The sequence below is a fragment of the Tenrec ecaudatus genome, chromosome 9 (assembly GCF_050624435.1).
Source record: "Tenrec ecaudatus isolate mTenEca1 chromosome 9, mTenEca1.hap1, whole genome shotgun sequence".
NCBI classification, from domain to species: Eukaryota; Metazoa; Chordata; class Mammalia; order Afrosoricida; family Tenrecidae; genus Tenrec; species Tenrec ecaudatus.
In genome coordinates this window covers 40,497,503-40,518,980 of record NC_134538.1, presented here as the reverse complement: position 1 = coordinate 40,518,980, position 21,478 = coordinate 40,497,503, and the positions used below count along the sequence as shown (strand labels likewise).

The 21,478-nt window shown below is 49.5% G+C and overlaps 1 protein-coding gene and 1 pseudogene across 1 annotated transcript; one reads left to right on the top strand and one right to left on the bottom strand.

Moving 5' to 3' along the window:
* Nucleotides 1–10,288, bottom strand: part of LOC142457243 (AP-2 complex subunit beta pseudogene) — a 24,764-nt pseudogene extending 14,476 nt beyond the window's left edge.
* LOC142456743 (arpin-like) lies at nt 10,180–21,478 on the top strand. Its single transcript, XM_075557977.1, has 6 exons — nt 10,180–10,378; nt 11,917–11,992; nt 14,703–14,835; nt 18,511–18,717; nt 19,316–19,479; nt 20,752–21,478. The coding sequence occupies exons 1-6, from the start codon at nt 10,287–10,289 to the stop codon at nt 20,758–20,760; spliced, it is 681 nt and encodes a 226-aa protein (XP_075414092.1). The 5' UTR covers nt 10,180–10,286; the 3' UTR covers nt 20,761–21,478.

The following is a 21,478-nucleotide window of genomic DNA, read 5'->3' as shown; positions in this document are numbered from 1 at the left end:
TGATGATGCTTCCTTGTGGGTGTGGCCTTCTTATGAGGATTCTGGGAACTTCCTCTCTTTCTCCTGGGAGGCCGGCCACATTCTCTCTCTGCTTCACCTTCCTGTTGAAGAGCCAGCATTGAGACACTTTCACTGTCATTGGACCCACAAGACTTTTCACCCACCGGCCTATGATCTTCCTGCATTTGGCATCATTTCATCATGTACTGTGTGAGTCTGAAGAGGAATATATGGACTAGTATCAGACATATGGGCTAATATCAGACTTATGAACTTGATCAGGACTGGGCTGGGATGTTTTCTCAATATCCAATTGCTTTTTCCTATAAAACTCTCTTTTATACACATATGAGTACATCTGGATTTATTTCTCTAGTCAATCCGGTCTAACACATTGTGGAACACACACCATCCATTGCTTACATGGGAAGTTCAGGATAAAACTAAAGACTGGAGCAAGTCCACCAGAGTCTAAATAAGATCTTGAGTCTATCTCATCTGAATTTTGAGAACATCTAAAAAACATTGAACACTAATGACAGAAGATCTGATGAGCTGTGGAAGCAAAACAAGAACATTTAGTGACCATTAAAAAGACAGGAAAGAGATAAAAGCTCAAACTGATGTCAGACAAAACTCTGAAACTTGAATTTAACGGAAGAGTAGCTCAATCAAATGGAAGAAACCGTGAAGTAAAGAGCTGGATGGGAAATTTCAAAGGGCAGCTTGAGAAGACAGTCAAATATTATCATGAAATGGACAAACCAAAAAGGAAGAACACGTGCATATCTTAAACTAAAAGAACTAAAGGGAGAAAAAAAATCAAGTCTTGAGTTGCAATACTGAAAGATTCCATGGTAAAAGATGAGGCAGGAAGCATCAAAATAAGATGGAAAGCATATTCAAAATCATTGTACCAAAAAGAACTAGTTAACAATCCACCATTTCAAGAGCAAGAACCAATGGGGCTGAAGGAAGAAGTTCAAGCTGCACTGAAAGCATTAACTGAAAATAAGGCTCCAAAAATGGATGGAACGCTCGTTGAAATGTTTCAACAAGCTGACAAAACACGGAAAACACTTACTGGTCTATGCCAGGAAATTTGGATGACAGCTACTTGGTCAACTCATTGGAAGAGGTACGTATTCGCACTCATTCCAATGGAAGGTGACTGAACAGAATGCTCACATTATAGAACAATATTACTGATATCACATGTAAGTAAAATTATTTTGAAGATCATTCAACAATTGTTGCAGCAGTACATTGATAAGGAGCTACTAGTTCAGGCTGGATTCAGAAGAGATCTTGAAACAAGGGGTATATCATTGGGACATATCAGGGGATATGGCAAATGGATCTTGGCTGAAAGCAGAGAAAACCGAAAAGATGTTTACTTGTGTTTTATTGACTGTGCCAAGGCATTCAACTGTGTGGATCATAACAAACTATGGATAGTCTTGAAATAAATGGGAATTCCAGAACATTTCATTTTGCTTATGGAAAATTTATACATGGATTGAGAGGCAGTTGTGTGACTAGAACAAGGGAATACTGTATGGTTTAAAATCAGGAAAGGTGTGCTTCAGGGTTGTATCCTCTCTCCATGCTGATTCAATCTGTATGCTGAGCAAATAATCAGAGAAGGTGGATCATGAAGAAGGATGTGGCATTAGGATTAGAAAAGGCTCACTAACAACCTGAGATATGCAGATGGCACACACTGGCTTGCTGAAATGAGGAGGACTGGAAGCACTTGCTGGTGAAGATCAAAGGCTACAGTTCTCAGTGTGGATTACAACTCAATGTAAAGAAAACCAAAATCTCCACAACTGGACCTGTAGGTAACAGCGTGACAAATGAAGGAAAAATGTCAGTTATCGGGGATTTTGTCTTGCTTGGACCCACAATCAATACATATGGAAGCAGCAGTCAAGAGATCCAACGACACATTGCATTAGGTAAATTGGCTGCACAAGACCTCTTTCAAGTATTGAAAAGCAAGGATGTTACTTTTTTAAAATTTTTAATTTAAGGATGTTACTTTGAGGACTAAAGTGTTCCTTATCCAAGCCAGGGTGTTTTCAATTCCCTCATACACACTTAATGCAAGTTGTACATTGAATAAGGAAGACCAAAGAAGAATTGATGCATTTGATTTATGGTGCTGGTGAAGAATATTGAAGGTACCATGGACTAGCAGGTGCATAAGCAAATGTGGTGAAGGAAGCTGATGGTGCCCAGCTATCAAAAGATATAGCATCTGGGGTCTTAAAGGCTTGAAGGTAAACAAGCGACCATCTAGCTCAGGTATGGATCAGATATCAGGCATCAAAGAACAAAACATCATATCATTGTGAATGAGGCAGAGTGCAGATTGGGACCCAAGACCCATCTGTAGGCAACTGGACATCCCCTTACAGAAGGGTCTCAGGGAGGAAATGAGCTAGTCAGGGTGCAGTGTAGCAACGATGAAACATACATCTTTCCTCTAGTTCTTTAATGATTACACACACACACACACACACACACACACTATCATGATCCCAATTCTACCTTACAAATCCAGCTATTCACTGGTACAGATAAGAACTGGAAACACATGGAATGCAGAACAGATAATCCCTTCAGGACCAGTGGTGAGAGTGGCGATACCAGGAAGGTGGAGGGAGGATGGGGTGGAAAGGGAGAACTGATTACAAAGATCTACATATAACTTCCTCCCTGGGGGATGGACAACAGAAAAGTGGGTGAAGGGAGATGTCAGAGGATGTAAGACATGACAAAATAATAATAATTTACAAGTTATCAAGGGTTCATGAGGGAGGAGGGAGTGGGAAGGGAGTGGGGAGGAAGGAGCTGATACCAAGGGCTCAAGTAGAAAACAAATGTTTTTAGAATAAGGATGGCTAGAGATGTATAAATGTGCTTGACACAATGGATGGATGGATGGATGGATTGTGATGAGTTGTACAAGCCCCCGATAAAATGATTTTTAATTAATTTAAAAAATTAAAACAAAAAAGGTAAAACAAAATAAAACGTACCACAGACTGCCAAAAGAACCAACAAATGTGTCTTGGATGAAGTCAGAATCCTCCTTAGAGGCAAGGATGGTGAGACTTAGGTTCATATACTCTGGACATGTCAGGGGAGGGCAGTCTCTGGAGAAGGGCATCATGCTTGGTAAAGCCAAGGGACAGCAAAAAGGAGGAAGGCTCTGGCCAAGATGGGCTGACCCAGTGGCTGCAACAATGGTCTCAGAGAACAGTTGTGAGGCTGGCCCAGGACTGAGCAGTGTGTCCCGTTGTTGTTCATAGAGTCGCTGTGGGTTGGAACGCACTGGACGGTGCCTAACAACGCTGCGGCAGAGGCTAGGACAGGATAAGTGGCCAAAGGCTCTAGACACGTGAAGCTGAGAGGCTCTGACGTGGCATTAAGACATGTCTGCTACAAAGGCATAGGATAGATTTTCTTTCAAAACGAGGCTTACTCCCTTTGCATTTATTGATGCAATATGATGGGTGGGTGTAGTCCTCACTCTGGCATCTTGTTTTATGTTATGCTTTCTCTATTGAGTGCCTCCTTTGTTTTGTGGCTCCCTGCTCTCTGGTGCGTGTGTATGTAAGCATGTATCTATATTTTCCTTCCGGCTATTTCCCCACAAGTGAGCATGCGATTTCTCCTGGAACCACCAGGCTTTGTCAGGACAAGATGTGTCAGATATGGTAAGATGTGATCTCATGCATAAAGCCTACGACTCCACACACCAATGCACTCCCTCTTTGTTTCACTGCTAAGCACACGTGCACAGCTTTAGTGAGACAATTCCTGAGAGAGCTTCGATTTGATCAGGGTCATTGAGAGCCAAAAGCTGCATGAAGAATTTCTCATGTCTGAGGACAGGAGGAGTGTTCTGCATACCAGCTCCATGGCCCCCGTGGTCTCAAGCCTGGCTCCTTTCCACTGTCCACATAGCCCAGTGTAAGGGAGGCACTCGCTCTAGGGCATATTTCCAGCTCTAGCTTCACTCCTTTGGGGCACAGCATCAGATGAGTCAGCACAGAGTGTGGCCAAGTATTCCTGGAATTCTTACCACCGTAGCACAGCTGGCAACAAGCTAACCATGTATGGACATGACACAAAAATGCCCTTATATCCCACTAACCCAAATGAAACCTTCTTGTGTCAGCTGCTGCCGGGTTGGTTTTGATGTGTGTCAGAGAAGAACTAAGCTCCATAGGGGGAATAGATGGCCAGGCCTTTCTTCTGAGGGGCTCTAGATGGAGTGAAACCTCCAACCTTTGGCAGTAAAGACCATTAATCATTTGCACCACCCAGGGACTGCATATGACATGTTCCTCTTCTTAATGTCCCTTCACCCAAATCTCACTCTAATGTCACTTGATGTGTTACACAGGGTTCTCTAGAGAAACAAAACCAGATTGCTAGTAATTTTATATATATTTATAAAGATAGATAGATAACACAAGAAATGAACAGTGAAATTATAAAGCAGTACAAATGGCTCAGTGCAACTCACTCCCGTGAGAGAGTTGTGAGACACTGGCAGTCCTTCAAGTCTTGAGGGCCACCAGTTCGTCCTCTGTAGAGAGAGCTGGGCTATATATCCCCAGGCAACAAACAGCAAGGCAGGTCCCCAACTGTCACCAACCGTCAGTCCTCAGCTCCAGAGATGTGCATTCCAATCATGTGGTCTTAAAGGGACCTCAATTTAAAGCGACACAGTCCACCGGCTAATCATCCCACAGGTAGTGTAGCCTGTAAATTGAGACACAGAACAAGCACAGCTGGTCAGATGATCAAAGAGCAAGAGACAATAAAAGCGAGACTCACCAAGCCATTTATCTCTCTGCCTTTCAATTAATCTCACTTGTGTTTATCGGCCAGGCTGGCACAATAAACTAACTATCTCGCTTGACATGAAGCAAAGGAGACCTCTTGGCAAAGAAAAGAGAGTGGTCTCAACTTCAGCAAAACTACTTACCATTGAAAATGTCACAAAGCATACATACTCGTGTGAACACACTGTCAGTTCCCCCATGGCACAGAGGGGTCCAAAGCTTACGTTTTTGTAGCCAAAATTCCATTTGTGCCAACAATAATTTCAAAAACAAAAATAAGTTGCTGTTGTTTTATTATTGGGGGCTCACGCAATGCTTATAACAATCCATACATCCATCCTTTGTGTCAAGCACATTTGTATACCTGTTGCCATCTTCATTCTCAAAACATTTGCTTTCTTAAAAATAAGTCTCAAGGGAAATGTGATGACTCCATATTCAGAACAAGAGGACTCCGTTGTTGAATATGAATGCCGAATGCTACTCTCAGGACATACCTGCATGCTGTGTTTCCAGACAGATGTTACACCTCAGGGCGTTTGGCTTAAAGTTAAATTGTGCCATTGAGCCGATTCCAGTGTAGAGTGGCCCTACAGGACAGAGTGGAACTGCCCCCAGAGGGTTTCCAAGGCTGCCACTTACCAGGAACAGATTGTCCCATCTTCCCTCACAGAGCAGCTGGGGGGTTTGAACCACTGACCTTTCAGTTAGTCATCAAGCGCTTAGTCATGGCTCTGCCAGGTGTCCTACGAGAACATAAACTGCAAAGTTAAATGCAAAAAAAAATCTAACAAAGTTCTATTTTAAATGCTTCCTGGTTCATTTAGATTTCTCTGCCTTGGTGGTGCCTGGTCCACCTAGTGAGCTGACGCAGCAAAGTTGCAGAACCTGCGACCCAGAGGAGATTGGTCTTCCCAAGTGTAGTGCTTTCCAGCATTGGTGGCGAGTTGGTCTGCAAACAAGGTCACCCCTTCAAATCCACCCAGCTCTCTGCAGGAGCGAGATGAGGCTTTCTACTCCTGTAAAGTTACCTTCTCAGAAGCGCATCCTGCGCTATGGAGTCACCGTGGGTCAGAATGAACTCGGTGGCAGTGAGTTTTTGGTTTGTCCTACAGAACTTCCTGCAGTGATGGGCAGCTTCTGAATCTGCATTGTCCAATACGGTAACCACTGGCTGTTTGTTGGTACGTACTGAGCCTTCCAAACGTGGCCAGTAAGACTGAAGGATGGAATTTAAGTCTTCTTTCAGTTTAATTAAACAGTCTTAACTGGCTGCTTAAATTTGGAGCCACGGTGTAGGGGAAGATGACACAGAAGGAAGGTAGGAGGAGGGCAAGATAGCCAGGGAATCAGCCTGGGAGTGTTTGGGGGCAGGAGGGCCCAGGAAGGACTAGCTGTGCCCTGAGGGCTCCTGCAGGACTCTTCTGTTTCCTCCTTCTCTGCCTTTTACTGAGAAGGCAGATAGGTCAGCCAGGGGTTGGGCTAACTTACCCAGGAGGTACAGTAGCTGGGTCTCCCTTGAGAAAGAAAAACCCGAGAACAAATGGTTGCATTCGAAGATGGTGTTGGCAGAGAATAGTGACCACACCAGGAACTGCCAGAAGGACGGACGGATCTGTCTGAAAGAAGCACAGCCAGAGTGCCCCTTGGAAGTGCGGATGGCAAGACTTCGTCTCACGGACTTTGGACATGTTCTCAGGAGAGACCAGACTCTGGAGAAGGACATTGCGCTTGGTAAAGTAGAAGAGAAGCCAAAAAAAAAGAGGAAGATCGTCAGTGAGCTGGATGTACACACAGGGGCTGCAACAGTGGGGCCAAGCCTAGAAATGACGGGCCAATTGTGAGGATGGCACAGGGCCTGGCAGAGCTTCAGTCTGTTGTACATAGCGGTTCTAAGAGCCGGAATTGACCCCAGGGCACTTAACTAACAACAGCATACACATAGAAGAAAATTATATGAATTATATACATATATTACAGACATATAATTTTCATAGATCTCCACATAACAAATATGTACAACATACACTAAAAGATTTAAAAGTTATATTTCATCACTATTGGCATCAAGATGAATAGTATATATCAAAATAATTTCTTTGACCTGAAAGTTCCTTTTTCTTTCTGCTGACATATGCGTATGCATATGTATGTTGTTGGACTTTCGGCGGAACGAAGCACTGCCAGGTTCTGTGCCAGTCTCACAACTGTCATTATGTGTGAGCCCATTGTCGCAGCCAAGGCGTCAACCCATCTCATTGAGGCGCTTCCTCTTTTTTGCTGAGCCTCCACTCTATCGAGCCTGATGTCCTTCTCCAGAGATCGGCCTCTCCTGAACGCGTCTGTATTAGGTTGGGTTTGCAGGAGAAGTAAAACCAGTGATGCTCATTTACATATAAAAGGGAACTTGATATCCAGAAGGCGCCCCAGCCCAGTCCAACTCAAGTCCATGGGTCTGATGCTAGCCAAGCCCTCTGCAGACTCACAGAGCTGCAGCGGTGAAGTGGGAAGCAGGGAGCTCACAGGCCAGTGGGTGCTGAGTCATATGGATCCAAGGTCAGGGGATATGTCACAGGACGCTGACAGTTCTCCAGGTCAGCAGCTCACATGGGGTCACTCTTGGAGGCAGACTCAGTGAAGTCCCAGCCAGGAGGAAGCGAAGAGCCAGAGAGAAGAGAGAGAAGAGCCTCACTCTCTTTCTTACCCCCTCAAAGCAGCAGCATCAGGCTGTGACCTGATTAATAGCTTCAAGTTAACAAAAAATTAAATGGCTACAAATATCCAAAACATGGGAACAAAGTCTCACCATCCCCAATGCTAAGGACATGCTGGTGCTCATCCAACAGAGGTTTGTTTATTCTTCTGGGAGTTCATAGTATCATTCTTCACCAGCGCCAGAGCTCAAAGGCATCAATTCTTCTTTGATCTGCATTATTCATTGTCCAGCTTCCAAAGGCATCCAAGGCAACGGAAAAGAGCATGGCATGGGTCTGACAGGTCGCCAGATTAGGGATCAGGGGGTTGACTCCACCAAACGCCTACCCTAAGCGAAAATTAGCTGGTCATGCCACAATAAAGGGGTGGGAAAGGAATCAGGCTCACATTAGACGTCCGAGGGGACAATTCAAAGCGGACCTTGCTCAGATCCTGGGACATAATACATCACACGCGTAGTCCTGAATATAGCATGCTCCTGAAACGGAGCATGCGCAGACTACACTCACCTACTTAGGTGCAGGCGCAGGTCAACCTTCACAGGTCAACCTCACAGGTGCCCATGAACTTAGCCATCAGGCATGGTAATACCCACAACCACGCCCCCTCAAGGAATGTAGGAGGGGATAGCAGCAGGGCCAGCTGTGTGTCTCTTGGTGGTTCTGCTCTGCTGGCACCACGCTCTGGTTCCACTCGCTGCGTCTGACACTGGTTTCACGTGGGTTTTAGCGCTCTCCGGAAGTGGCCTTCTTCAGTGGGGAAATCTTGCACAACCTCCTCTCAGCTTTGCATGCTTTCCAGAGATAGTGGGTACCCTTTGAGACTGTAATACCTGAAACTCCCCTTTCCCTCCTAAAAGTAACTCGGATTATGAAAGTGCTTCTGCCCCATGAATTCTTTCAGCGTTGAGAAGAGCCAAGGTAAACCAACCCAGAAATCTAACAGGGCAGACGCACCTTAATCTTCAACATGGCATTTTTGCTTTTTCATGCTTTGAGGAGCAGATTTCCCCAATGCAATACGTGATTGGGTTTCCTGACTTTCGCAGACCTCGATTGTGAATCCCAGGAAAATGCAATCCTGGACAACTTCAGTCTCTTCTCCATTTATCATGATGTTGTTTATTGGTCCAGGAAGGAATCTTCTTTTCTTTACAACAACAACCACAACTCCAGTTGGTGCTGACTCATAGCAACCCGACAGGGCAGGGTAGAGCAGTCCCTGTGGGCTTCTGAGACTGTAACTCTGTACAGGAGTAGAAAGCCCCATCTTTCTCCTGCGGAGCGGCTGATGGTTTCAAACTACTGACCTTGCAATTAGCAGACGAACTTGTAACCATTAGGCCACCCAGGGCTCCTTGTTTTCTTTAAATTGAAACATCATTCATATTGAAGGCTGTCCTCTCTGATCTTCATCAAGTCCTTTTTGCTTTCAACAAGATTGTGTCACCTTCAAATCACAGCTTGCTAGTGAGTCTTCCTCCAATCCCGATGCCATAGTCTTCTGCACATGGTCTAGCTTCACATGCTATCTCTTCAGCAAACAGAGTGAGTATGGTGAAATGTACACCCCTGGCATACACCTTTCCTGGTTTTCTTTTTAATTGAACTTTTCAGTGTGAAGTAGGTGAAGGTTTACAGAGCAAATCATCTGTTGTATATTCACTATCTCATCAAACCTCCCAATGTCTTGACCTTTCTTTGGTGAATTGAAATCACACGGTCTCCCCTTGTTCTGGTCCAACAACTGTCCCTGGCTACAGGTTCCACATGAGCACAATAGATGTTCTGGAATGACAGTGCTTTACAATGTTACCCATGTCCCAATGTTCTGATCTACGCAAATGCCTCCACATTGTCAATAAGACACCAAGATCTTTGTCTAACTACAAGGATATTTATTTGGGGGGAGGGGGAGGATGGCTGTTGTCTGGGGCCCACGGAAACCCTGAGGTGAGAGGGGGAGGGCACACAGCGCTCTCACACTGTCTGGCTACCTCCCTTTGAAAGAGCCCTTCGGCCAGAACAAGGTCTCCCTGAATAGCCCCACACACTCCTGGGCTCACTCCCAGGACAGGTTTGAAAAAAGATTCTGCCTTCTCTCTGCCTCAACCTGAGGGCCACTGTGCCAGCACAGGAAGGGATGGGCAGTGGTAAACTCATCCAACCCCCTTTTACAGAAGAAGGAGCGTGGGCGCAGAGAGGTTGAGGAGTCCGTCCAAGCGCACACAGCTGCATCCAATCCTTGCTCAGGTTCCCAGGCTCAGAGTTATTTGTCCCAGAGCTCTGGAGCCCCTTCCTCAGCCACTGTGGGACCACGAGAGGGCACAGGTCGGCATAGCGTCATTCCTGAGGGCTGTCCCCCTCTTCCCCATTCCTGCTCCCCCCAAACCCATCCTCCTACATATCTCCTTTGTGCGTGTGTTGGGACAAGGGCCTCCCTCCCCTCGCAGGGAAGGAGGGAAAGTACCCTGAGCCCGCGGACGCAGGTCCCTAACCCGCGATGGGCGTCGCGCAGGAAGCCCGCTCCCAGCGCGCCGGGCCGGCGGGAATGGGGCTCGGCTCCTTTAAATCCCGCCCGGGCGCGCCCGAGCGGAGCCGCGCCCTTCCCGGACCCGCAGCCCCGGCCCGGCGCGTCTCCGCCACTCTCCGCCCCGCGCCTCTGCTCCCGGGAGCCGGCTCGCGCCTCGGGCCTCCCGGCGCGGCCATGAGCCGCATCTACCAGGACGGCGCCCTCCGGCACAAGGCGGTGCGGAGCGCGCGGCTGCCCGCCGCCTGGGACCCCGGCGCCCACCAGGGGTAGGCCCCGCCGCCGCCTCTGGGAGCCACCCCAACTCCGCCACCCCAACTCCCCAGGCTGCGGGTGGCACGGAGGAAGGGAAGATTGGGGTGCCCAGATTGCCCTCTCGGGCCCGCGCCCCGCAGCCCGAGCTGCACCCCCTGAGACAAAGATGCGCAGGGCCACAGGCCGGCTTGCCCGCGGGCTCGGACCTGTCCCGACCTCTGTCCCTCCTCCAGCGCGGGCCTTTGCACGGGTGCCCACCCCCTCTAGAAAGGACCGCGCCCTTGGGGTGCTGGTGGGAGTTGGCGAGTCCAGGGCAGAGTTGGGTGCAGGAGAGCCCGCCCCGGCGGATATCCAGATCCTAAAAGCAAAGGAGCCCTTCCAGTCAAACTGACACGCCACTCACACCCCTGCCGGGAGCCGATCCCGCGCACAGCGACCTGGGATCACGGAGTAGAACCGCCCCGTGCGTCCCGACGCTGTCAGTCTTCAGGAAGCAGGCTGCCCAGCCTTTTCCTTTGGAACAGCCGGTGGGCCCCTGTTTTCTTTTAGCAGCCAAGTGCCTTAACCATTGTGCCACCAAGACTGCCTGAAACCCAAATGCTACCTCCTGTTTTGTATGTGGTGGTTGTGACAAAATAAGAGTTGTTTTCCAATCGTGATTTCCTCCCCCCACCCCACACACCTTGTCAGCCTCTCTCCCATTTCTGCATTCCCAAAGAGGGAGCCTCCGGTGCTGATTTTATGCAGAATGGAACCAGAAAACCTCGGGTTCAGCTGATCTCACGGGCCACCCTGCCATCTCAGTCTGGTCAGGAAAATCCTAAGTCCCCGCATCCCCGTTTCTCCAGCTCCACCAACCACTTCCGTGTTAGGTTGTTGAGGAGCACTGCTGGCGTAGTATGCTGCTAACCCAAGGTCAGAGTTCAAAACCACCGACTGCTCAGGGGAAAGTTGAGGCTTTCCACTCCTGAAGACATTGACAGTCTGGGAAACCCACAGGGGGCAGTTCTGTCCTGTTCGAGAGGGTCACTAGGGGTCAAACTTGATGGCCCTGAGTCATTAGGTCGTCCCCTATGTGATGTGAATGACAACAGAAATATATGCACGGCTTTAAAGTCAATGAGAAGGGATGATCATAGATAGCCCTTTAGAAACACCCCCCCCCTGCCCAAAATTGTTTTTCGGTTAATAAAAAGGCAACATCCTTTATATGTAGTAAACGTTTTGATAGTTTACAAAAACCCTTCGTGCCCACGGTCTTTGTCACCTGAGGAGCAGTGGGGAGTGCTGAATGTGTTCTCTGCCTATTGTATGTAAGACTGAGTTCTGGGCTCTGCAGGGGGGCCCATTGCTTGGTCTCAACAGCACTGCCCTCTGGTAGTGCCCTCACTTGCACACCCACTCTGGGATAATAAAATCCACCCCTCCCACCGTCCCCCATCCCCCCACCCCCACAGGTCAGGATCTTGCTTCGCGGATCTTGGGCCATCACACTGGAAGGGGGCTATTTTCTGGCAGAGCTGACCCATCCCTTCTCTTCCTCTTGTCTCAGGGGCAACGGGGTCCTGCTGGAGGGAGAGCTGGTGGATGTGTCACGGCACAGCATCTTGGATACCCACGGCAGGAAGGTGCGCTGCTTCTGGGGTGGCAGCTCGGCGCTGGCTTTAGTCCTTCCAGAAGTCGCTCCCTGCTCCAGGCTCTGCCAGTGCCGAGGACTGGGGAGGGATGCAGCTTCTTCACTGAGTGGTGCACGGGGTGTTGGGAGATGTGTCCCAACACCAACACCAACCAAATGTGGCTGAAGATGGGAAGGGATCCATTCAGGCCATGCTGGGCAGTGTGTGGCCAGGAGGAAAGGCCCGGGTCGTAGCTCAGAAAACAGACCAGGCCCTGGACCCAGATAGTGTGATTGGGCTGAGATTGGGAGCCTGAAAGCAGGAAGGGGTGAGGTGGATGCTTCAGGACTCAGCTTGTGGATGCCCTGAGGAGGGCCTGCAGGGGTGACTTATGAAAGGAATGGGGCCAGGAGCCTTGCTGGGCATGGAGTAGAGGAGGGGAGGAAGGCAGGATGGGTGGCTGGCTCTTTGTTCTTAGAGTCTAGGGCCCAGATCCCTTCCCTCTGGCCTGGTACTTCCCACTGCCTCAAAGTAGCAGGCAAGGTCAGAGAGGGCAACCAACGACCTCACCCCTCCTGGGTACCAGCTCTGATCCTGGGCAGTTGTGCGCATGCCAGCCCTTGGGAGTGGGTTATCATAAATGTACCGCTACGTTTGTTGTTTGCAGCTCTATAGAAGCAGGGCGGCTCTTGGCACCGACTCATCTTTTTTCATTGCTGTTTGCGACTGGGCATCTAAGAATGTTGGGCGTTTACAAAGCAGGTCACCTGTGTGGACCTGGATCTCCACTGGGTGCACATTGGTGGCAGGGACTATGGGAGAGGGCTGCTGTTTTCTGGGCTTTTATTTCCACGCTTCATGTGACCTCTCCGTTGTTGACAGTTAGTGACTTCCCATCTCCTTGGAGCCCCTGCCACTGTTGCTCTCTCTCATGTCCAAGGTGACATCTTACACAGCCATCTCTTTGCTGTCGCTCGTTGCTGCGCCAAAGGATCCCTGCCTGTCTGCCAAATAGAATCCCAACCCAGAGCGCCAACTGAACGGCTGCCTCCAGCGGATGCTGCTTGTTCTGAGTGTCCGCGCCACCCCATGGCATGACCCGGATATGTTGACAAGGTGACTCGTTGATAGTAGCACCCTGTCAAGGTGGCCAATGGTGCTACCCAGAGCCTTTCTCTCTACCCCATGAGAACGCCCCCCCTCCCAGCCCCCCACTACTTTGATGCCAAGAAATGCTTTGCTTCGCCCTTCCTGGCCATGCCAATCTGGAGTCCTGAGCCAACCTTCTCAGGAGAGTCCATGTGCACGCCCATGCTGAGGCCGAACTTCTGCTAGGGCTGACTTGTGCCCAGGCAGGCAGGGTGCTCTCCTCAGCCCGCTCCAAACTTGCTTCCTCCAAGTTTCTTGGTGAAGCTAGAGCTAAAAAAGCAATGTCCAGTCAGGTCGAGCTCCTCCCTTGGCCATTCCTGACCTCCCTCATCCATATCCACTCACCTCGGCTAGATCCCCAGGAACGCCAGTCCGTCGTGATGGGCTCTCCGACCTACCCCTTCTGACTGCCCCTCGCTCCAAAGCTCATTCCTGCCCTGTTGCCAACTTGTTTCCTGAGAGACCCTCTGGGGTCTTTGCTGCTCCGAAGGATTCCTTCTTATTTACCAGATAAGCTCCCAATGCCAACTGGGGATCTGCCTCCAACTGATCACGCTTGCCTTCCTAGCCTCGGCTTCCCCAGGTCTTGGCCAAGTGGCTCAAGGCGCTCCACTGTAGGTGGGACTCTAGATTTCTGTGTACCTGTCTTGTGTTTAATATCTATTCTAGTCCCTTACCTCTGCACTTGCAGGTCTCTCTGCTCTCTGAGACTTCACCTTCCTCAGCTCTCCCAGGAAGTGGGCATCTCTTCATCAGTCTGCTGGCATCATGCGTTGGCCTTTTCTTGTTAGACTAGCCGGCAAATAGCAGCTAGGGTTCGCTTCCCGCTTAACACCGTGCTTGCTCCTCCCCAGGATCCCATTGAAGCCTTGCAGCATTCCTAAGGGTAGCCATCACTTCACCCCTGGCTCCCAGAGGATCCTGGAGCTTGGGAGGCTGGGAGTGATTTGTTCCAGGTCATGAATCTGTTGGAAGAGGCAGAGGGGCCACTGGGCCCAAGGTCTTTCTCAGTACCTTTCCCATGACACGTTGGCTGTATCCACTTCTGCTTTATGGTGTTCGGGGTGCTTCATGCTTTGTGCTTGGCTCATGGATTTTTGCATGTACTTTCTATCCTGGTCATGTGCAGGCCTTGTGCCCACCCTACTATGGACCTCTAAACCTCAACTCGCAGCCATCTAGTAGATTCTGACTCATACCAGGCCTGTAGGACAGAGTAAAACTGCCCCCTGTGAGTTTCAGAGAGTGTAACTGCTTCCAGGAGTAGAAAGCCTCCACTTTCTCCTATAGAGTGGCTGGTGATTTCGAACCGCTGACCTTGTGGTCAGCAGCCCAACATGCAACCCACTACACCACCAGGGCTCATTGTGTGCTCTACTGAACACATGAATGAATAAATGAATGAATATTTGAATGGGGGACATCAGCCCAGCTTGAATATTTTTTAGAGCTGAGGTGGGACTTGAGGGTTAAGGTGAGGTTGAGGAGGGCCACGCCCAGAGCCAAGGGGAGTTGTGTGTTGAGGTGAGCACAGTGATGGCAGCCTCCTCATTCTCTCTCTGCCGGACCACAGGAACGCTACTACGTGTTGTATGTCCAGCCCAGCAGCATCCACCGCCGCAAATTTGACCCCAAGGGAAATGAACTTGAACCCAACTTCAGCGCTACAAAGAAGGTGAACACGGGCTTCCTCATGTCATCATACAGTAGGTATCCTTCCACCCTTCTCCCTCAGGGCCCTCCCACAGGGCGTTCTTCCTTGGCCCCTGAACCTCTCAGCCCCTAGATAATATCTTCCCAGGATGGTTAGCCTTGAAGCTACCTTGGGACCAGGGTCCTGTCTAGCTTTCTATTTCCCTTCCATCTTCTCCTACAGGCTACAAGACCACCCATGACCTGGCTCTGGACTCTTAACTGGTTGTGTCCATCTGTTTAGGTCATGCTTCTTAGTGGTTTGATAAACACTAAGTAAACAGTCTCCATTTTGTGATCTGATGTGAGTGGTCAATCCATTGGAAGAGGCATTTATTCCCTTGTGGGAATGGCCTGCATCCAACAGCTGTAGATGTTTTGGCAAAGCCTACCCTTTCTTGATCCTGTATCTGATTTGTCATCCTCTGACCTCCTGGTCTGGGGACTTGAGCCAGCAGCCTTTCATCTGACTTGCCGATTTTGGGATTTGTTAGCTTCCATTTTGAATTATGGCATTGGCAAACATATTGACTATACCATGGACTTCCAGAAGAACAAATCAAATTGTCTTGAAAGAAGTAAAACCAGGATGCTCTGTAGAAGGGACGATGTCTAGACTTTTATCTTGTGTACTTTGGACATGTTATGAGGAGACAATAGCCCCAAGAGGAGAGTATCGTGCTTGGTAAAGTGGTGTCAGTGAAAAAGAAGACCCTCAGTGAGATGAATTAACACAGTGGCAGCAACAATGGGCTCAACCTTAGCAGCTATTGTGAGGCTGGTCCAGGACGGGGCCGCGTTCCGTTCTATGGTACATAAGGTCACTGTGAGTCGGAGCCGGCTCGAGAACACCTAACAATAACAACAACCCCCAAAACCCTGCGAGCCAGCAGCCTGCTGCCTGACCTGCTGCTTTGGGGTTCTTCCGCCCTTGTAACCATGTAAGTCAGGAGAAGCTTCCAGTAAGAGGGGATCCGTAGAGCATCTGGAGACCACTAAAGTTTGTTCCTGCTTCAGCAGATCCTCCCTACCTCTCCCCAAAGCAGTAAGACTCAGGATCTGGAGAGATCCCTGCCTGGCCTCCATGGTTTCAGGAGGAAGGCAGAATTCTGTAGTGAGTTTGGAGACTGACTCGTTGTGTGATCTTAGAGCAGTAACTTAACTTCTCTGAGCACAGGTTTTCTCATCTGTAACATGGGAATCTTAAAGATGGAGTAACCCTCACTGAGATTTACTGGTCAGGAAGATACTGTGCTGACACATGCTTTACAGGCCTCATTTCGTTTACAGCTGCTGTCAGTCCTGTCAAACAGGCACATTTTCTCCCTCCTTTTCAGGCGCAGGGCAATGAAGTAATTTGCTCTAAGCTCAGATTCATGAGTACCCACAGGCCTGCTGTGCAGTCTGTGAGGGGTGACTGAGGCAAGGCATCTAGAGCACTCAGTCACAAAAGACGCTCTGTGGGAGTAGCAGAGGGAGGAGGAGAGTCGGGCATAGGAGGAGGAATGGAAGGGGTAGCTGGCTAACTCCATGAACAACTGCCCCCTTTGCCATGAGACCAGAACTGGAGCGTGCACAGCGACCATTACCGAACAGCTGATTCCTCAAAGACACTACAGGAATCCTGATCTAAACAGGGATTATATGGATCAGAAGTTCAAATTCTCAGGGACTCCAGACTTTCTGGAGCCATGGAGGCTAGATGAACCCCTGAGCCCAGGGCCCTGAGATCATCTTGAAACCTGAAACCAAACATAGGTATCCCCGAAAGTTTTTTAGTGAAGACTGTTTTGAGCAGTCTGATCAGTCAAGATCAATCTAGATCAGTGGTTCTCAACCTTCCTACTGCCATGACCCTTTCATACAGTTCCTCATGTTGAGGTGACCTCCAGCCATATTTTCATTGCTACTTCATAATTATGGAAAAATGTAATTTTGCTACTGTTATAATTGGGATACCCCTGTGAAAGGGTCATTCGACCCCCAGGGGGTCGCGACCCACAAGTTGAGAACTGCTGATCTATAGGGTATTAAATTGACAACAGCTACTCTTGTGGATTAGACAAGAAGCATGGGGGCGGGCAGTGAGTTTATGGTGATGCAGAAGGGACACTTGGGGAAAAGGAGGCCGGGCATGGCGCCACAACTTGAAGAATGTAATCAATGTCACTGAATTGCTGGTTGGGGTTCCAGTTCATACGAGCAATGACTGATGACTGGTGGCAGATAAGTTCTCGTAGTAATATCGTCTTAGTTTCGTGAGGTACCTTCAGCAAAAGGCATACTTCTATGTCAGGAAAAACCATTTTGAGGTCAGGGCTAATATAAGATTTTTAGCAAAACTTAGATGAACATCTTCTAAAATCACCGAAGCTTCGTAACATAGATAGGCTGTCCTACGTAAAACAATAGTTTTTAGAAGCACCAAGAATTTTGAGGAATGCTGGAAAAATTTACGAAATGAACCCCAAGAGGGAAGACAGTCAACCCGGTGAATGAAGAAACAGCGTCCGAAGAGCAGACACTGGTCGAAGACTATAGGATGACCATTGTTAAGGTAGCTCTTGGAGTTGAGCTCTCACTGGCTCGGCGTTTTCAGTGGTAAGTGATCAAGCTTTGGGTTGAACGGTTTCTAAAAGCACTGCATGAAGATGGGCTGGCTCGAAGGGCTGATCTTTCCAACAAAGCTGAAGCTCCTGAGGACGAGCCTTGCCGCTGCCAGTCCAGTCCCGAGCGAGCGGCGTGCGCCAATCGAAACGGTGGCTTCTGAGGGAGCTGCGGGGCCAGTGAAATGAAGGCAGAGAGATCAGCTGAGAAGTTCTAGTGCCGAAATTTTTGGATTCCAAAGAGGTCATATTGGTAGATTTTCTCAGACCTGGTGATTGCGGAACTTATTTTGAGGAGGATTTCAGAAAATTGAAAACCACAGTGGTGAGGAAAAGGCCAAGGAAGTTGGACCAAGGGGTAATTTTACCCATCAGCCGTGCAGCTGCTCCGTCTTTGAGGGTAGCAGAATGGCTTGTGAAAATCTCATTGGGGTGCCTTACCCCATCTACCCATGGCCCTACCCCTGGTCTGGCCCCTTCAGGCGTCCTTTTGTTTCCCAAACTCAAAAGGATATTTCAAAGAAGAATGATTTGAGACCCCAAGAAGGCCAAAGCTGCCATTTTGCCCTGGTGTAAATCAGAGAATGCAGAATGTCTGGGAGATGGAAGCGCCACCTTCCGAAGAGGGTGGACCTAAGTGTGGACGACATACTGAGAAAACGGTAGCTTCGCGATTTGATGTTTCTCTTGAAGAACATTTTCTATGACTTTCTAGCCATGTTTTTTGACTTACCCTCATATTCTCAGGAACAGAAATCAAAAGAAACGTAAAGGGGAAAAAAAGAAGAAAGAAAAGATAAACATAAGCCCTTTGTAAGAACTTCAGGAGTCTTGGTGACATAGTGGATTATGCCTTGGGCTACTTAACCACAAGTCCAGCAGTTCAAACCCACCAGTCACTCCGAAGGAGAAAACTGAGGCTTTCTGCTCTTGTAAGATTCACAGCCCCAGGAAGCCACAGGAGCAGGTCTCCCCTGTCCTGCAGGGTAGCTTTGAGCCAAGCTTAATTCGATGGCAGTGAGTGTGTGTTTTTGTTTCTGTAAGTGAATCGATAATAACCCATCCAATGCTGTCTATCTGCAGAGGTAGAAGCCAAGGGGGACACGGACAGGCTCACCCCCGAGGCGCTGAAGGAGCTGGTCAATAAGCCAGAGCTGCTGGCACTGACGGCGAGCCTCACCCCAGACCAGACCGTGGCCTTCTGGATGCCCGAGGCACAGATGGAAGTGATGGAGCTCGAGCTGGGGGCCGGGTTACGGCTGAAAACGCGGGGAGATGGCCCCTTCCTGGGTGAGCAGTACAGCCTTCCTGCTGACATAACTTCTTGTGTGGGAGTTGAGGACTCCTGGTCCCCTTCCTGAGCCTTTCCTCGGAGCTCATGGCCACTGGCTAGTCCAGTCTCGGTGGGCCCCAAGTCACTTGATATTTATTTTAAAATTCCTGGACACATGCCTTTGGGGTCTTGGCCTGGATGCCCTGGATTCCAGAGTGTTGTCCAAGCCCATGGTTCTTGTGAGCAGCCTTATAGCCTAGTAATCTAGTGCAGTGGTTCTCAACCTGTGGGTCGTGACCCCTTTGGGGTTCAAATGACCCTTTCACAGGGGTTGTCCAATTTATAACAGTAGCAAAATGACAGATATGAAGTAGCAATGAAAATAATTTTCTGGTTAGGGGGGTCCCCACAACATGAACTGTACAAAAGGGTCGCGGCATTAGGAAGGCTGAGAACCACTCAGAGACTCCCTCACCACACCCTGGCTGAGACAGTACAGAGGACAAAGGCTGAATCGAGTCCCACAGGACCCCCCACCCCAGACGAAGCCCTCCCCTTCCCCGCAGTGTTTCCCACGCAAGGCAGAAGGCCATTCAGCTTCTCTTCTTCTTTCAGAGTCATTAGCCAAACTGGAGGCAGGAACCGTGACCAGATGTAATTTTGCTGGGGATGGAAAGACAGGCACTTCCTGGACAGACAACATCATGGCCCAGAAGTCTTCAGAAGGGGCCACTGCGGAGGCCCGCGAGCAGGGAGACGGCGCAGAGGACGAGGAGTGGGTAGGTCCGGGAGACGGCTGTGGACCTGGCCTTGGAGTGCTCCTCTCTTCGGGTAGTGTTGTGGGACGAGGGGAGGACAGCAGCTCGTTTATCGGTCGTGATAAGCTCCTCATGGAATTCTGAGGGGTGAGCCCAAGCCTGACAGCCACGGTGAGGGGGACCTGGACGGGCAGTGTCCCCGTTCCGCTGCTTGTGGCGTTGCTGAGTCACAATGGACTCCAGGGCACCCTACATCCACGCACCAGAAACATTCCTACAAGGTTCCGGGGGCACACCCTCCGTCTCAGTATCTGGTGCTGCCCGAACAGAAGCCCCATCCGCGAATGGCTTCAAGAGCAGATGTGAATGTGCTCCCCTTTGGAGGCTCTGCATCCAAACCGGGCCTGGCAGGTAGACCCTTCTGTGAATCTCTTAGTGCGCAGCGTCCATTGACTGCTGTCCGTGTCCCTTGGCATGTCTTTGCATGAGTGCCGCTGTGGCTACTTTCGTAACTCAGAAGTGATTGGGTTTAGGATCCACCCTACGTTGGATTTTCTCATTAACATAAGAACAGGAAAGGCAGGTTGCAGCCCCAAAAATAGATGTCGCAGGGGAGACAGTTTGACCTGGAACCTTTCCGAGCTGGGTCTGTCTGCATGTATGCCCCAAAGATGTAAGGAAACCAGGAGGATTGGAAGAAAGGGGTACTGAGGAGAGCCTGCAAAGGCCAGTAAATCTCTCAAGCATTTCCACTGCAAGTGATTGCATTAGCCGGGCCGGGTCAGGCCGGGCCGTGGTGCAGGCGCATGAGTGATTGGCTTCTTGTTTGAAGTAGCTGGGAAGTGACTGGGTTGCTCCTCACTAGTTTTTCCCCCTGGGTCAGCCTCCTGGTTTAGCATCAGGCTGCAGGCTCTTCACAGTTGGGTTGTTTTCCTAAACTGTATTTCACTCAAAGATTTGAATCGCTATCAAAGGCCCCAATTTGAACAGTAAAAACAAAAATGTTTCCCAACAGGAAAATGAGCCATTTATCTAGGTGATAAAGATGCTTTTTATCTATCTATCTATCTATTTATTTATTTGGGGGTGACAGAGAAAGCAAGGCCAGATAGAATCGAGAGTCTGGATTCTCTTTTGTCTTGGGACGGGGGATCTGGACTGCAAAATCACTGAGAGCTGCCGGCCTGGCTCCAGGGCGAGCCTAAGGAAGAGAAGCTGTTTACCCAAAGACTCACTAACATGCTTTTACTAAGAGCTCTCTCTTTGTGTCTCTGCCCCCTTGGGTTTCCCCAGGATGCCTGAAGTTCATGGAGGACAGCAGGCCTCCAGGGCCCCACCAGAACCTGCTGTGGCGCTGTTGAGAGGTTCTTCCACCCACTTCCACTCTGGAGCTGAAGACAAAGAGCAATCCACCTGAATCAGCCTTACCTGATCCTTCCTACCCCCATCTTGGAACACCCTTTGGATAAGCTCCTCTCGTGGGGGTGGGGGCATACAGTGGCTCAGGGAAGGACCCTCCCTGGGTGAGAATCTAGTCTTCTTAGACCTTTTCCATCCTGGCCCATGATCTGGAACTTATTTTGAGAGACAGGTGGTAGACAAGTCTGGGGCAGTCTGAGATGAACTGGCTTGGTCTTGGTGCAGAGTTGGGGAGCATCCATTGGTCAGAATGGAGGGGGAAGTTTCCAGGGGGCACTTTTCTCTGTGCCTGCGATTCTTCCTGCTTTCTTTCCACACACCCACACCGTCCCAAGCCCCACACTCTGCATTGCAGCCTCTGCTCTCCTGCTCCCAGCCTCCTTGTCCCTGTCCCTGCTTCCATCCACTGATCCTGTGCCCCCTCTGAGTTTCCTGTCTGCTGCTTCCTTCCTGGGCTGGTTCTTGGTGAATGCTGTTCTCTGCGAGGCCAACAGTGTGCACTCTCACTCCCCATCTCTCAGACTCACTCTGCCAGGCTGCGTTTTTGAAAACACTTCTGTTGTTGTTTTGTACCTTGGGAACTTTTTAATAAACAAGTAAA

Excerpts from the sequence above, each read along its gene's own strand:
- LOC142456743 (XM_075557977.1), top strand. The coding sequence starts at position 10,287 with ATGAGCCGCATCTACCAGGACGGCGCCCTCCGGCACAAGGCGGTGCGG. Across the intron at positions 11,993-14,702 it reads TGGATACCCACGGCAGGAAG|GAACGCTACTACGTGTTGTA; the intron begins GTGCGCTGCTTC and ends GCCGGACCACAG. Across the intron at positions 18,718-19,315 it reads GGGAGATGGCCCCTTCCTGG|AGTCATTAGCCAAACTGGAG; the intron begins GTGAGCAGTACA and ends TTCTTCTTTCAG.